At 52.7% G+C, this 12,997-nt stretch overlaps 3 protein-coding genes across 3 annotated transcripts; 2 read left to right on the forward strand and 1 right to left on the reverse strand.

The window, feature by feature from the left end:
* Positions 1-455: 455 nt before the first annotated feature.
* On the reverse strand, positions 456-2,547 carry BO86DRAFT_388129 (uncharacterized protein). The gene is made up of 2 exons (XM_025671778.1): positions 2,260-2,547; positions 456-2,104 (listed from the first exon to the last, which is right to left on the reverse strand). The coding sequence occupies exon 2, from the start codon at positions 2,049-2,051 to the stop codon at positions 801-803; it is 1,251 nt and encodes a 416-aa protein (XP_025529155.1). The 5' UTR covers positions 2,052-2,104; positions 2,260-2,547; the 3' UTR covers positions 456-800.
* Positions 2,548-7,864: 5,317 nt separating this feature from the next.
* On the forward strand, positions 7,865-10,204 carry BO86DRAFT_54962 (uncharacterized protein). The gene has a single exon (XM_025677471.1). It carries the CDS (start codon positions 8,072-8,074, stop codon positions 10,016-10,018), a length of 1,947 nt encoding a protein of 648 aa, XP_025529156.1. The 5' UTR covers positions 7,865-8,071; the 3' UTR covers positions 10,019-10,204.
* Positions 10,205-11,353: 1,149 nt separating this feature from the next.
* Positions 11,354-12,851, forward strand: BO86DRAFT_408781 (uncharacterized protein; the record flags this gene model as incomplete). Its single annotated transcript, XM_025674366.1, has 2 exons — positions 11,354-12,764; positions 12,817-12,851. 2 exons carry the CDS (start codon positions 11,354-11,356, stop codon positions 12,849-12,851), a joined length of 1,446 nt encoding a protein of 481 aa, XP_025529157.1.
* Positions 12,852-12,997: the final 146 nt, after the last annotated feature.

Raw genomic sequence — 12,997 nt, forward strand, 5'->3', positions numbered from 1 at the left:
GTTGAGACTATATGCCGGCGTTCTGTGAATTCTCTGGATGATCCTGGAAGAAGGGAGCTGGGCTGTACTGTACATCAAATAGCATGGAATCTGATCTTCGGATTTTGCAAGGGTTTGAGTTCGGTTGCATGATTCATCAGATCTTTACATGAGGCTCTGCTCACTTAGATCTTTGGAAGGATGTTCTTGAAGATTACAGTGTGGATATGCTGGGTGACTGTGGTGGTGGTGATTGTGGTTGTGGTTGTGGTTGTGGTTTCGCTTGTCCTGGATCAATGTCCAACGCACTCCTTGCTGGAATGTATGACATACGACAATTCGGCGAATTGGGATGATCCACTGAGCCGGATAGAGCAAAAGAAAAGAGGACAGGCAATGTTTAGAGTCGAATTACTCTACACGCGTAAAGAAATATTAAGAAAATCCATTGCCATTCCTATATCCATATTCAGATCCAGATCCATAGTAGAACTCCTGCTTCGGGCGCAGAAAACCCTTTCATAATGTATTCAATCGTATCATGTTTAGTTCTGCATAGAATTGTATTGTATTGCATCCCATTCATCCCATGTCCCGTCAATCATAATCCCGTGTCAACATTTCGCAGCTCGGTTTCAAAGCATAGAAAAATAAAAAAAGAGAGGCAAAGTCCGAAGAAGTAACACGCAAAGACAGAATGCATGACCTAGACCAAGGCCGTTTATTTACAAGCAGGTTCCCCCTATCCCTCCTCGATCGGCGTCATCGTTGATGAAGATGTTTCTCCGCGAGGGAGGCGAGATACAGATGGAGGGAGTGCGTTAACGTCTCGAGTACCGAGTCTCCTCGCCATCACTCTCGCTCAGACTATCGCGCCGACGGCCCCGACCCCCTTCCCGGCGGTAGCCTTTACTCAATCCGGGGATCGGATGGTGGTAGCTCTTAGTGCCCGAGTCCTCAGTGTCGACGTTGGAGTACTGATACTCGGAGCGCGAGGCCGCGGAGGAGAAATCCAGCGGCTCGGTGTAGTGGCCCGTCACGGACGGACGCTTGCGGGGACTACTCTGCCGGGATGAGCGGGACGGGCTACTGGTACTGCCAGCACCCGCACCGTCGGCCGGGGCGTGTCTCCTGCGCTCGCGGCGGCGATTATGTCTTCTGGTCGACGGCTCCCGGATCGCACGGTGGTGGTGATGATCGTCCGCCTGGCTCAGCAACTCCTCACTGCCGGCCACAAACGAGAAATCGCGGCGCTTGCTCTGCCGCCGCTCCACGACGGGATCGTACGCATAATCCCGCACCTGGCTGACCTCGCTCTGCTCGCGGTCCTGCCAGTAGCTCGGCGGGTTGGACAGGTCGTAGTCACTGCCGTCGTAGTAGGTGGTGCCGTCGCCCTCGCGGTTCATGCCGCCGACGCGCGCGGGCTTCTCCTTGCGGTAAGCGGCGACGTCCTCGTCGACCTCGTTCTCCCAGTTGGCGGTCATCTCGTCGTCCTTGCGGCGGCGCCGGAACTTCTCGCGCAGCTTGCGGCGCCGCTTGCGCTCGGCGCTGCCGCCGCCGGGGGCGCCCGTCTTCTCGGTGATGGTGGTCGCGGTCTCCGTGTACGTGTACCCGTCGTCGCTGTAGCCCTTGTGCACGATGCTGCCGCCGCCGAGCTTGGTGCTCTTGGTCGCGTTGCTGAGCGTGCGACCGTCCGGCCCCTTGCGCCGCAGCACCGTCGACTTGTACTCCTCCCAGTCGCCCTTGCGCCACACGAACCCGCCGTTCTTGGCCCAGAAGAAGAACCAGATCGCCGCCAGCACGAAGGCCGCCCCGATGATCGCGAAGAGCGCCATCAGTCCCTTCATGTTGATGTTGTGCGGCTCCACGGTGCCGCTGCCCGGGATGTATTGGGTGGAGTCGCGGGCGTGGAGGAGGTGGCGGTGGGGGGCATTGTTGCTGTTGTTGTCTTGGAGACCGGGGTTGGAGTCCGCTGAAGGGGCGAGTTTGGTGGGGTTGGTGGTTGTGGTTGTGGTGAGGGTTTCGAGGATAGAGATGCCGGGGAAGTCGCCGGCGGTTTGGACAGGAGGCATATTGGGGCAAAGTGGTAGTGGATGTCAAGAGCGTGGTGCTCGAGACGGGCACTCTGCGGCTGAGTTAGGTGGATATTCCTCTAGATAGATAGACCGGTAGATAGATGATGATGATGAAAGGGTATATGATTGATAGATTGAGTGATTGATCTTTGATGGATAGGGATGGATGTCAGGTTGACTTGAGCTGGAATGCGGGATGTCTTACCCACTGAATGTGACACTTTGAGTGTCCTGATGGGCTCGATCTCAATCACCCGATCCACTTGGTATGCTCGGGTACCAGAATCTATATAGTAGATAGTACTGTACGTAGACCGATGGTTGGAATGCAATGTGCAATGTGGATGGATGTGAGCACAAATGCTAGTTTGGTATGCACTACCGAGCGTGTTAGCACCGGCTTGCTCACAGTAACGTGTAGGAAGAAGGCAGAGCAGAAACCAAACCAAGGCAACGCCAGCGGCAGAACAAGCGACGATGCCCAGGCGGAAATTGAGGTGGTTGGGGAGAGGCTGGGGATGACGCTCTTTTGTTTGGACGATCTCCGTGGCCCCGGCAACTGGCATGACTCAGCAGCCTTCCCTTGTTATCTTATCCGCGCTTATCCCTGCCTGAGGCTCCACTGCGATATCGTGCACATACATCTATAACTCACTACAACTACATAAGGAAATCAGAGCAGGCATTAGGGCATTGGGCCGTCAACCTTCATTAGACCAGCAATTCACCAGGTTGCCTATCTTTTGAAACTTGTACCTGATGCTCAGTCTGTCTTCCTCGGCAGAATTGGGCGTATGTGGTGGGGGTGGCTGAGAACAAGGGATCCTGGGCATTATTCCTACGGTGTATCACCAACACGAACAAGGATGGTTTCGAGCAGCTAATTGATGGCCAAAACAGTAAGCAGAAGCTGCTGCCTTTGATCCCGGCGGCCAGTACTAGGCAGGAAGGTAATCACGAGCATTGGGCATCAATAGATGCTTGGGGCGGCAAGCTTGCAAGCGCCGAAATGACATGTAGGGAGGTAATCTCACCCACGAGATTCAACGATGAATAATCATGCACAGCCGGACTACAGGGGCATAAGTTGACTGATCCGAACACCAGATGCAGACGGAACGCCCCGCTGATGCACTGTGTTCCCTTAGATATCATTGTCATTGACAGTTTGGCAGCGCGCATAAATGACGCAGAGAGAGCGATAGAGTTTCGTCAATCAGCCTCCACTGGGCGACATTCAACCGGAGTCACTGGCTTTTTTTCTGATCCAGCATCTCAGATGTCAATTTTTCCATCTGTAGGCGCAATGCACACCGGTAGATGCATCCATGATTCAGGCAAGGGTTACCACAGTGGACAGCTTAATCTTCATTCTTGCCAGATGTATGGAGACACGACCCAGCATTCAGTCGCTGTAGTGTGAGTCACAGGGTCCAGGGTAGACCGGACTTCAAGTCATGTGATTAATGGAGGAATAATGCCCGAGAAAGCTTTTTGTGAAGCGATCGGAACGGTGTGTGTCCATCTATCGGAGTACAAGCCTCCTGGCAGACTTGGATAACTGATGGGTGGACCCGGAAGGATGACAGATTGTTGTCTGACGGAGAGATTTCTCGGACTCCCAGCAAGTCAGTCTAGTATGAATAACGAAGCAAACATTACAGTAAAGAATTAATCCCGCCTGGCGCTTCCGGCTTGGAGAATCGGGAAGTAACTAATGGCTAACGTACCGGGACCATGGTTTTCTAGCGCGCTTCGACACAGTCTTCCATGCTGCTCGCTGAGCGGGCCTCCCCACAAGGATAGCAAACTTATCAGCCCATCAGGAGAACACCGGCAAGCGGGGGCGAGGACTGATCATGGAGGATTGAAAAGGGGATGAAAGCGATTCTTGGTGTCATGACGATGACATGAGCGAAGTAGATCTGCCTGTTGAGTCGGTGGGATATACCGGTTTTCTCTATCCTTGTTTGCTGGGCTAGATCAGGTCGGCTGGAGAATGCCTGTCCATGAGCTCGAATAAACTCAATAATGCACTTTGGAACCTAGATCCTTGATGCTGAGAGGTTTCTTGCCTCCCCTTTCTTTCTTTCCTTTTGTCAAGATTGACCTTCGTCTCCGGAATGAATGAGAAAATTTCACCAACGAGGTGTGCCCCGCGGGGTGGAGGCCACCGTCATTGGGCCGCAATGGGAAAGTTCCTTGTCATCGTTCGGGACTTTTGGGCAGCCAACAGGACGGGATTTTCTCGGATGGACCAGGTAGGTACAAACTGTATCAGATTGAAGACCTGTGACGGGCGACAGGAGTCATCCAGAGGGGGTCACGAGGATATTGAGTAAAGATTGATGAAAATGATGGTGAAAGAGTAGTGTAGAGCAGTGTAGAGTAGTAGTGAAGATGTTGGGAGAAACTCCGGATGGTCCGTGGATGGAATCCGCTCAGACCCAGGGGTTCTCCCGTCGATGGAGCCGGGTGGGGATCCTCTCAATCCATCATCGCTTCTTATTTCCACCCTCCCTTCCTCCCACCACCGCCCTAGCCACACCCTCCACCACGATACGGATCGCTGGTACGGAGTTCTCACGTTCAACCTTACTTTTAAGAAGATTCTGAAATATCTCAATCTCATCTGTCCGCCTAACCTAAGACACTAGTGGTTGGGTAACTCCAACCCACCGGACTGACTGAGACAGAACACCGGAACGATTGACGATCTTACCTCTTCGTTACTTGCGAGACATGTCCGGGTCACGAGGCACTATTGTTCATTCCCACGATCATGAGGTTACACCAAGGCGACATGGCAATTAGAACTGGCCGTTACTTCAGCACTTCAGCTTGAGAGGCATAGCGGTATCGCGTACTCTCGTGGTATCGTGCATAGCCACTATCTTTCAGGGGCCTATCAGCGCGTGCTGCAAGCAATCCGTTTGGTGGTGAGCTGCTATACATAGCGATCTCGAACTGATTTGCACTCAAGAGATACTCTTTTTCCCCAATATACACGGACGCTATGGTGTGCCGATCCGCACGTGTGATGTGGTCTCCGTTTAGGACAACGATTTGCACACCCGGTGATGAGTATTTCTGAAATGACTTTAAACCAGAAATGAGGTTATCTCGAGTCTGCAAGGGATGGAATGATCGGATCAGATCCTCAGGATGGTTGAGGCTCCCTCCCCCAAACAAGCCCATTGATGTCACTGATCCGTGCGGAGCAATGCCCCGGGATGAAATGCCACGCACTGAGGGTCTGAAGCCGCACGGACAGGCGCCTGGGGTATCGCGGATATCTAGTGTTAATTACCAGCCGTTCCATGGAAAGCATGGATGGAGTATACTCCGGTTATCAAAGTCACCCCTGAAGCTCTTTGTGACCGATCTAGTGACCCTTCATCATCGTGCCGCAACTCGCCTGTGATGGGTATTCTGATACGCCAATGGAGGAATTCCGATTTCACCTTGCAGCTGCAAGCCTCTTGTTCCCTGTCGGTCGGAAGTCGCAGTGCGAAATATACCATGATCGCATCGTTATGAAATTAGATTCCATCCTACCATGCCCGTGACGTATGCAAGACAGAAGAAGACATATCGCAGATAGAGGCGACGGCTTTTTCCTCAATCTTCAATATGCTCGACGACCTGTTACTGAGGAATCTGCGATTGTGGTTATCAAGGATACAATAGCTCATTGAGTCATGCTGATCGAGTCATCTCGACCAGGATGATCGAGGTGACCGGAGTAGGGTTTTTCTCCATTCTCGTTCTTTCCTGCTGTATCTCCCATCAGTCCATCAGTCATCAATAACCAAATGCATAATAAAAAAAATGTTAGCGGCCGATCAGGCAGCGGTCAGCAGCCACTCAGGGGAGAACCCCCACCTCCTCCTCTGTTTTTCTTCATCGATTTGCTCCGACTCGAGACCTTTGCATCCGGATTGGAAACAATCATCCAGAAGATGAGAGGCAAATCTGATTGGGAGCCAAAAGGTAGCGGTAGCGTGGGGACATGGGGGATATTTGAGTAAATACCATACATCCGCAGTATAAACTACTAGCTATGTAGTTCGGAGAGACCGCGGGAGAGAAAATAGCCTCTAGACAGGGATCTTGATGTGTTCGGATGTGAGATGGAACCACTTTCCGTTTCTTTATCTTGATCGAATTTATATTCTGTCCTCGCTCGGGTTGCGATGAATGATTTCGGGTTCAACTCTTGCTCGTGCTGACCTTGGGGTTGGAATTGTCGGTATGCTCATTATAAATCCACAAGACAAAGGTGAGATAGCAATTGAAAGAAACAATTCACAATAGAATAAAAGGTGAGTTAAACAAGAAAAGAAGTAAAAATTGCAAACACAAATAGCGGCAGCGGCCTCAGCCGTGTGTCCATACCGTGTGTAATCATTAAGGTATACATTCAGTCGGTACCAGGGCTTTCCCTCAATCTTTTTTCTTTTTTTTTTTTTTTTTTTCTTCTTCTCTTTTATGTGATAATTTTAAGTGTAAAAATCATGTAAATAAGAAAAGGCAAGGAAAAGAACTGACTCAACCGACTCTTCCCCTACACTGATGAATGAATTCAATTAAAAACCGAGGCGACGCACAGCACAGTTTTCCAACCGATCCAGTCCTTCGTACCTTACCTACTTACTTACTTACTTCCATACCTCTCTTCTTCCCCCCTCCTCTCTTACTGCTACTGCTCCTGCTACTACTACCAAGTCAACCAGTAGTAGTGAATCAAGTCAATCAATCAATCCCGGATCTCCTATCGCAATCCCTCCTTCTCTCTGCTTCCCCTCCTCCTCCTCATTGTTTTCCCGTCTCCTGCTTTCCCCCCTCTTTGATTTTCCTGACTTCTACTCCGTCCGATTATCTCTTATCGTCTGGTGTGGAAGATTCCCACCTGTTCTTCCCTTACTCCACTTAGTCTTTTGTTTTCCCTCACTCTCCCCACCTTTTTTTTCCCTGCGCATTCCTGCTTTTGCTTTGCGCCTTGTCGACTTACTCGCCTCCCCTCCTTCTGTCATCCCCCCCCCCCTCTCGGACCTCCAAACCTAGGGAGTCAAATTCTACTGGAAAGTCCCTTTGACCCTGTGCATCTTCTTTTACCTCTTCTTCCCTCTGCTTCTTTCCATCGCCTTGGTCACTGTCATCGATCATATCGTGTCCCAAGGCCGACGACCACGACTGCTTAGCCAGACGGACCAGTCATCAAAGCCGTCGGTTACACGCTTCTGCTGGGTGCATTGAAGGACTGCAGCCCCGTCGGTTGTTTGGTCCATCGATCATTCTATTCTGACTCCCCTCCACTCACCGGCTGCCAACCGTTCACTGCAGCTTTCTTTTCCGGTTGACCCACGCTGGGCTTGTCCACTACGGGCTATCTATCCAGTCTAGTCTCACTCTTACTGACTGTCCGCCGCCCGACTTGTCGTCTCTTCATCACCAGTCCTCCACCACCACTTCCTACAATCCACTTCGTCGCCTGCCCCCCCCCTCCACCCCGAACCAACCCCGTTCTTCCTTTCCTCTTTTCGATGGAGACATTGCAGACTGTGGACGACGACTATTCTTTGTGCCCACCAACGACTCATCGTTGACAGTCAACGATCTAGACACTCTTCTCTCGGACTATTGTCTGGCCCGTCTGCATCTTCCGGTTGTTTTCTTGAGGCGACTGCCGCCAAGTGGATTTGCAGCCCTCACTCCGAACTAAGAGGGGAGAGGGAGAAACAAATCACTAACCGCGCCTAAAGAAAAAAAAATCAGAGAGTGGAAAAAAGGGAAAAACGCTAAAAAAAAAATCTCCCAGGCACTGATTGAGTCATATTCGGATGAGCAGCAGTTGGTGGCTGCTGTAGGCCACCAAGCAAGCATCTGAAAGCCTGTTGGAGCACCACGTTTCAGGTCATCCACCTTCGTGCCTTTCCCACCCCCCCAAAATCAAGCCAGACCCCTCTTCCCTTTTCCCCTCTTAGGGTTGGGCCTTAGGCCGCCTTCCAGAAGCCATGTCTAGCAAAGTCCCCCACGCCGCCTTCTGTGAGGAATATGACGAAGATACTCATGTTATCCGCCCCGAAACCCGTCAAGTCGCCAACCTCACTACCAAGCGCCATAAACAGGCTGTGAGATCGTCTGCAGAGCCCCTGGTCGACGTTGCAAGTGACTCCGGGTATTCCAGTCGTACCGCCGCCACCGTCAACAGCACCCAATCTGGGCCGTCGGGCCGGAAGAGTCCTGTCCCTCATAAGCCAGACACCACCCTCAAACGAGCTGACCTCGAACGCGTCCGATCCAAAGGCCACAAAGAACGTCCTTCCAAGGACCGAGTTGCTCGTCCACCACGTGAGGACAAAATGCAGGTCGGAAGTTTTCCCACTGTGGGCCACCCGCACCCTCATGCCCATGCTCAGCGTTCCCCGTCCAGGTCCCGCCGGCGTGATACTGCTCAGTTCAGGCACTATCCGGGGCAGTGCTATGATTGCGATCAGGGGCTATACCATCCTGCCTCAGCACCTCTGGAAGCGAGACCGATGGACTACTCGTATTTCATGCAACCACCTCCTCCAGGTCATGAATACCCCCCTCCGGCACCGCAAAACTCTCGATATCCTCCCTCTGTGATCCAGGACGTCAATGTCACCCGCAGTAGCCGTCCTCACGCTCGCGGAAGCTCGTCCGTTTATCATCCCAACAACCGACCGGCAAGCTTTCATGGTGCAATGCCTGGGATGAACCAGATGATGTACCCTCCGGGTTCCATGGGTCGCTACGACCACGGTCCCCCGCTGTCTTCTTCGGCGTATGCCAACGCCCCGCCGTATGCCGCTTCTCATTATCCGCAACAGTCTCCCTACTACAGCGTGTCCGATTATGCAGCCCCTCCTGAAAGTCGACAAGAACGATCGGCTTCGAGGTCTCGAGACCAAGGTCGGGGTCGCCGATCGTCGGTTTACGCACCTCCTATGGACTACGATGACGCAAGCTTTGATGAAGATGAAGATGATGACGACGTGGTGGACATTCCTCCTCCGCCTCCCCCTGCTCCGGGCCGACAAACACGGCCTCGGATGTCAGCTCATTCCTCTCATGATCGCGATGAAGACTACTACCGCATGCCGCATCCACCCACCAAGCACAAGGCGGCTCCGCACATCATCCAGAAACGGCCCGACCCGCCTCGCAAGTCCGTGACTGCCCCAATGATCACCTCCGACCGTCGCTCCTCTCGATCCCTAGACCTATCGGAAATGAGCGACGCTTTGCCTGAGTACGGGTATCGGCAGTCTTCTCGCGAGACCGTGATCCCTGAACGCAGCCGAAGCAACCGCGACAGCCGTCGCTCTAACGCATACCACGAGTCTGCGCGACCGGCACGAATTGCTGTCGAGAATTCTCGTCGGCGCCGGCCCACAGTATACAACTACGGCGATGATGATGATGAGGACGAGGATGATGAGATTGTCGAGAAGCAACGAGAGGCGGAGGAGTATCAAGCCTCCCGGTCGGGCAAGCCATCGGTGCCGGTTCCCCTAACAGAAGACGCGTTGTACAAGGCCAAGACTTCTCAACGCGCTGAAAGCGACAGCGGCAGCCAGAAGAGTCGCTCGAACAGCAGCCGAGGCAGTGACGCCCGGACTCAAACTGGAAGCAACAGCGGTCTGAAACCGGAGGAGGACAACAATATTGTCATGACGATGAACGGTGTCACTATGAGCTTTAGCCAAGGATCCGTTGGGGGCAAGAGGCTAATGCTTCGGACCGGGGACAATGGTGCGGTGGAGCTGAACATTGAAGGCAAGCACCGACCGAAGAAATACCTCACTGGAGGCTCTGACTACACCGGAAGTGTCTCTCGGAGAGAATTGGAAGACCCGCGCCGAGCCATGAGTGACCGGAAGTCGGACCGGGCCAGTCGACGCTCGAGCCGGTCCACCTACAGCGGTCGATACTAGATAAGAGGCTTGGAATGAAGTCTTAGGATGTGATCCGTGCTGGTATTACAATCTCCGTTTGATACTTTACTTTTGCGATCTTACAAAAGTTATGGGTTAGATCTCTGTCTTTGACAACGCATATCGGTTCTTCAAAAAGTTCTTGTGTTTTTTTTGGTGGGCTGAACAATTGGCAATGAGCCTTTGGTTCTGCTCGGATGGTATTGAAGGGATCACCACAAACAAAGGAAAAAATGTTGTTTGGATGCCTGAGATCGATATTGGGCGGTTATTCTTCTGGTTCTATCTGCTTTGATTTGGTTTAAATTCGGTGTTCAAAAAGAGGAGGGGCGGGTTTGACGGCTCTGACCGATCACGTCCATCATGGCGACATGATTGTACGATTCTTGACGACCTGCACGATTTTCCGATGTCTTATGTTTATGCTCATGCTTGGCTCGGCTCTAGCTGATGCGATACTCCTTGCTCATGTCTATGCCTATGCTCATGCTTATGTTTTATGTCTCATGCCTGATGTTCGTCTTTCTAATGTGGTGATGTGCGTGAGGGGCGTTTGTATAAATTTCTTCTTCGGACTCGTTTCTATCTTGTGGCTTCTGTTAGGGCAGCGTGGAAGGAATGAGGACGAATGAGAGCAGAGGAGAGGAGCGAGGTATATACCCCGGCGATTGCTGCTTTACTTTGCATGATTTCAACTTGATGCATCATCTATTGTTTCCTGTCTTCGTCCTATATATCCCTGCGTGATGTTTTACATATTCCCCTTCAGTTATTTCTGCGTAGCGTTCAACACTGATTATGTACCTTGTTTCATCTATGGATATCTGCAATTGTCTTGCCAGTCGATGTTGAGTGGTGGATTAAGACGAACAGCGGCCCGCATCTTCCCTTGGTGATGTTTGATGTATACCCTGACCATACTTCAACATCATGCATGGTCGCTGCATGGATCTCAATATTCGATTGATTGTCTCTATATTGAACGTTTGTATCTCTGAGGGAGGCGCTCTGTTTATAATAAATGATTTACTCGAAGCAAGTCCGTGCATACCTCTTTCCATTTGTCTCCTTGGCCTGGCCCCGTCATGCATGTCAGTGTCAATGCCACTATCGCACCTGCCAGTCCTGTCGTCACTGCGGGATACAAACCTGCCTACCACGGAGTTTTCAGACTGCTCATCGAGAGAGCCTGCTTTACAACCTGTCTATGCCTATCTTGTTGAATTCTTACAATTTGCCCCTCAACTCACAGTCTGATTATCGCTGGTCTCATCCAGAGTGCGGTTTCTGTGCCATTGACGCCTCTCGTTTGACAACGCATCCACACAGCACTAGATGGAGCCCAGCGAGATCGAGGCCATCAACTCTTTCTTCCGTGACACGCTCGACTCCCCGCAACCGTTGCGCAGTGGTGCGCCAACGCCGTCCTCGTCCTCCGCCGTCCTACGCCCGGTCCCATCGTGGGACGAGGCGGAAGTCATGCTGTGCGCATCGCACATACCCATCACCTCCGAAATGGACATCGACAGCTACCCGCCCGACGTGACCCCGCAGCTAGCAGCCATCAGTCTCACCGATCCCGCCGGGCCGATCGACATACGGACGGTCTCAACCCCGGTGGCTGCTGGCAGCGGCAGCAGGCAGGAAGTCCGTCTGAGCTGCGCGCAGGTCGAGCAGATCCACGCCACCAAGGAGGTGTTGATGGCGCAGCAGACCGAGATTGCGGGCCTGCGGACCAACCTCCGAAAGATCCACGCTGGGCTGCGACACGGGCGGCATGAGGCCGTGAGGAAGGTGCGGGATTACATGATTTCCTGGTGGGAGATAACTGATGTTGAGGCTGCGCGGCTTGCTTATGATAGGCATGCTGATGATGCTTCGAAGTTGGCGATGTTGCGGGCGGTCTCGCACCCTGCTCGGGAGCTGGAGGCGGAGTACCAACGTGTCGACTGGGCGTTGACGGAGCGGGAGAACCGGTTGGTCCAGTCAATGGAGGACCTTGCGGGGCTGTTGGATCAGCTGCGCGTGTCGTTTGCCGGAGGCGTTTCCACGGAGGAGGACTATGAGGGGGCGGTGGTGGCGGGTGAAGGGGCTGTGGGCGTCGTAAGCAGCCGCGAGCATGGTTTGAAGGCGTTCTCCCATCCTGAGGCCGCACAGAGGCTGCGAGAGCTGCGGGGTCAGTTGGACGAACTTGACGGGCAGATGGTCTCGATGGTGGAAGTCCAGAAGATTGAGAATCCCTTGGTTTCCGACAGAAGACTTGAACGCGATGCGGTGGAGTTTATGCGAACTTACGATGAACGACGGATGAATCTGTTTCGTGAGTACCGGGCCAGACTGTCGTTTCTTGAGACCCTCACGGCCAGGCACGTCGATCCGCTGCGGCTGTCGTCTCATGAGCTCAAAAAGAGCAGCATCTTCGAGCCGGCGCCAGTCCAGAGCCCGTCGCCGAACGTCTTTGTCAACCAGTGGCTTTTGTTCCAGCTGAGGACCTCGTCCTTGGAGGCGGCGCGCATCCGCTCGCTCCCGGAGTGGCAGGCACTGCGTGGCCAAGGGTGGACCGACGCCGGCATCAGCCGTCTGGCGCTCATGCTCTGGTTCTCGGATGACACCGTCCGGCCGTACACGGGCTCCACAATCTCGTTTCCGGTTATTGTTTTTCTTTGGTGGTTTGGATTCGTATCCCTGATTCGCCTTGGGTGGGACGACTTTGGATTCTTGAATGAGGAATTCTTTGGTGGCGTTTGTATGATATCAATGCTTTGGTCTGATCCCTTTGCCCTTCTTTATTGGTTCAGGCGATAATTTGGGAATCGAGACGATGTCTTCATAGTTGGCCTTTTTGATCGTTGATAACGGCGACTGTCGCTGTCACGGTGGAGCAGCATGTGCGCGAACTGTGTCGAGCCCAATTCATTACTCAATAAAACCGTTTAGGGTCTATATCGAGAGTAATACACTAAACTTGAGCCTCGTCGA

Source organism: Aspergillus japonicus (genome assembly GCF_003184785.1).
Source record: "Aspergillus japonicus CBS 114.51 unplaced genomic scaffold BO86scaffold_15, whole genome shotgun sequence".
In the NCBI taxonomy this organism is placed as follows: Eukaryota; Fungi; Ascomycota; class Eurotiomycetes; order Eurotiales; family Aspergillaceae; genus Aspergillus; species Aspergillus japonicus.

Coding starts and splice junctions, on each gene's coding strand:
- BO86DRAFT_388129 (XM_025671778.1), bottom strand. CDS start 2,051: ATGCCTCCTGTCCAAACCGCCGGCGACTTCCCCGGCATCTCTATCCTC.
- BO86DRAFT_54962 (XM_025677471.1), top strand. CDS start 8,072: ATGTCTAGCAAAGTCCCCCACGCCGCCTTCTGTGAGGAATATGACGAA.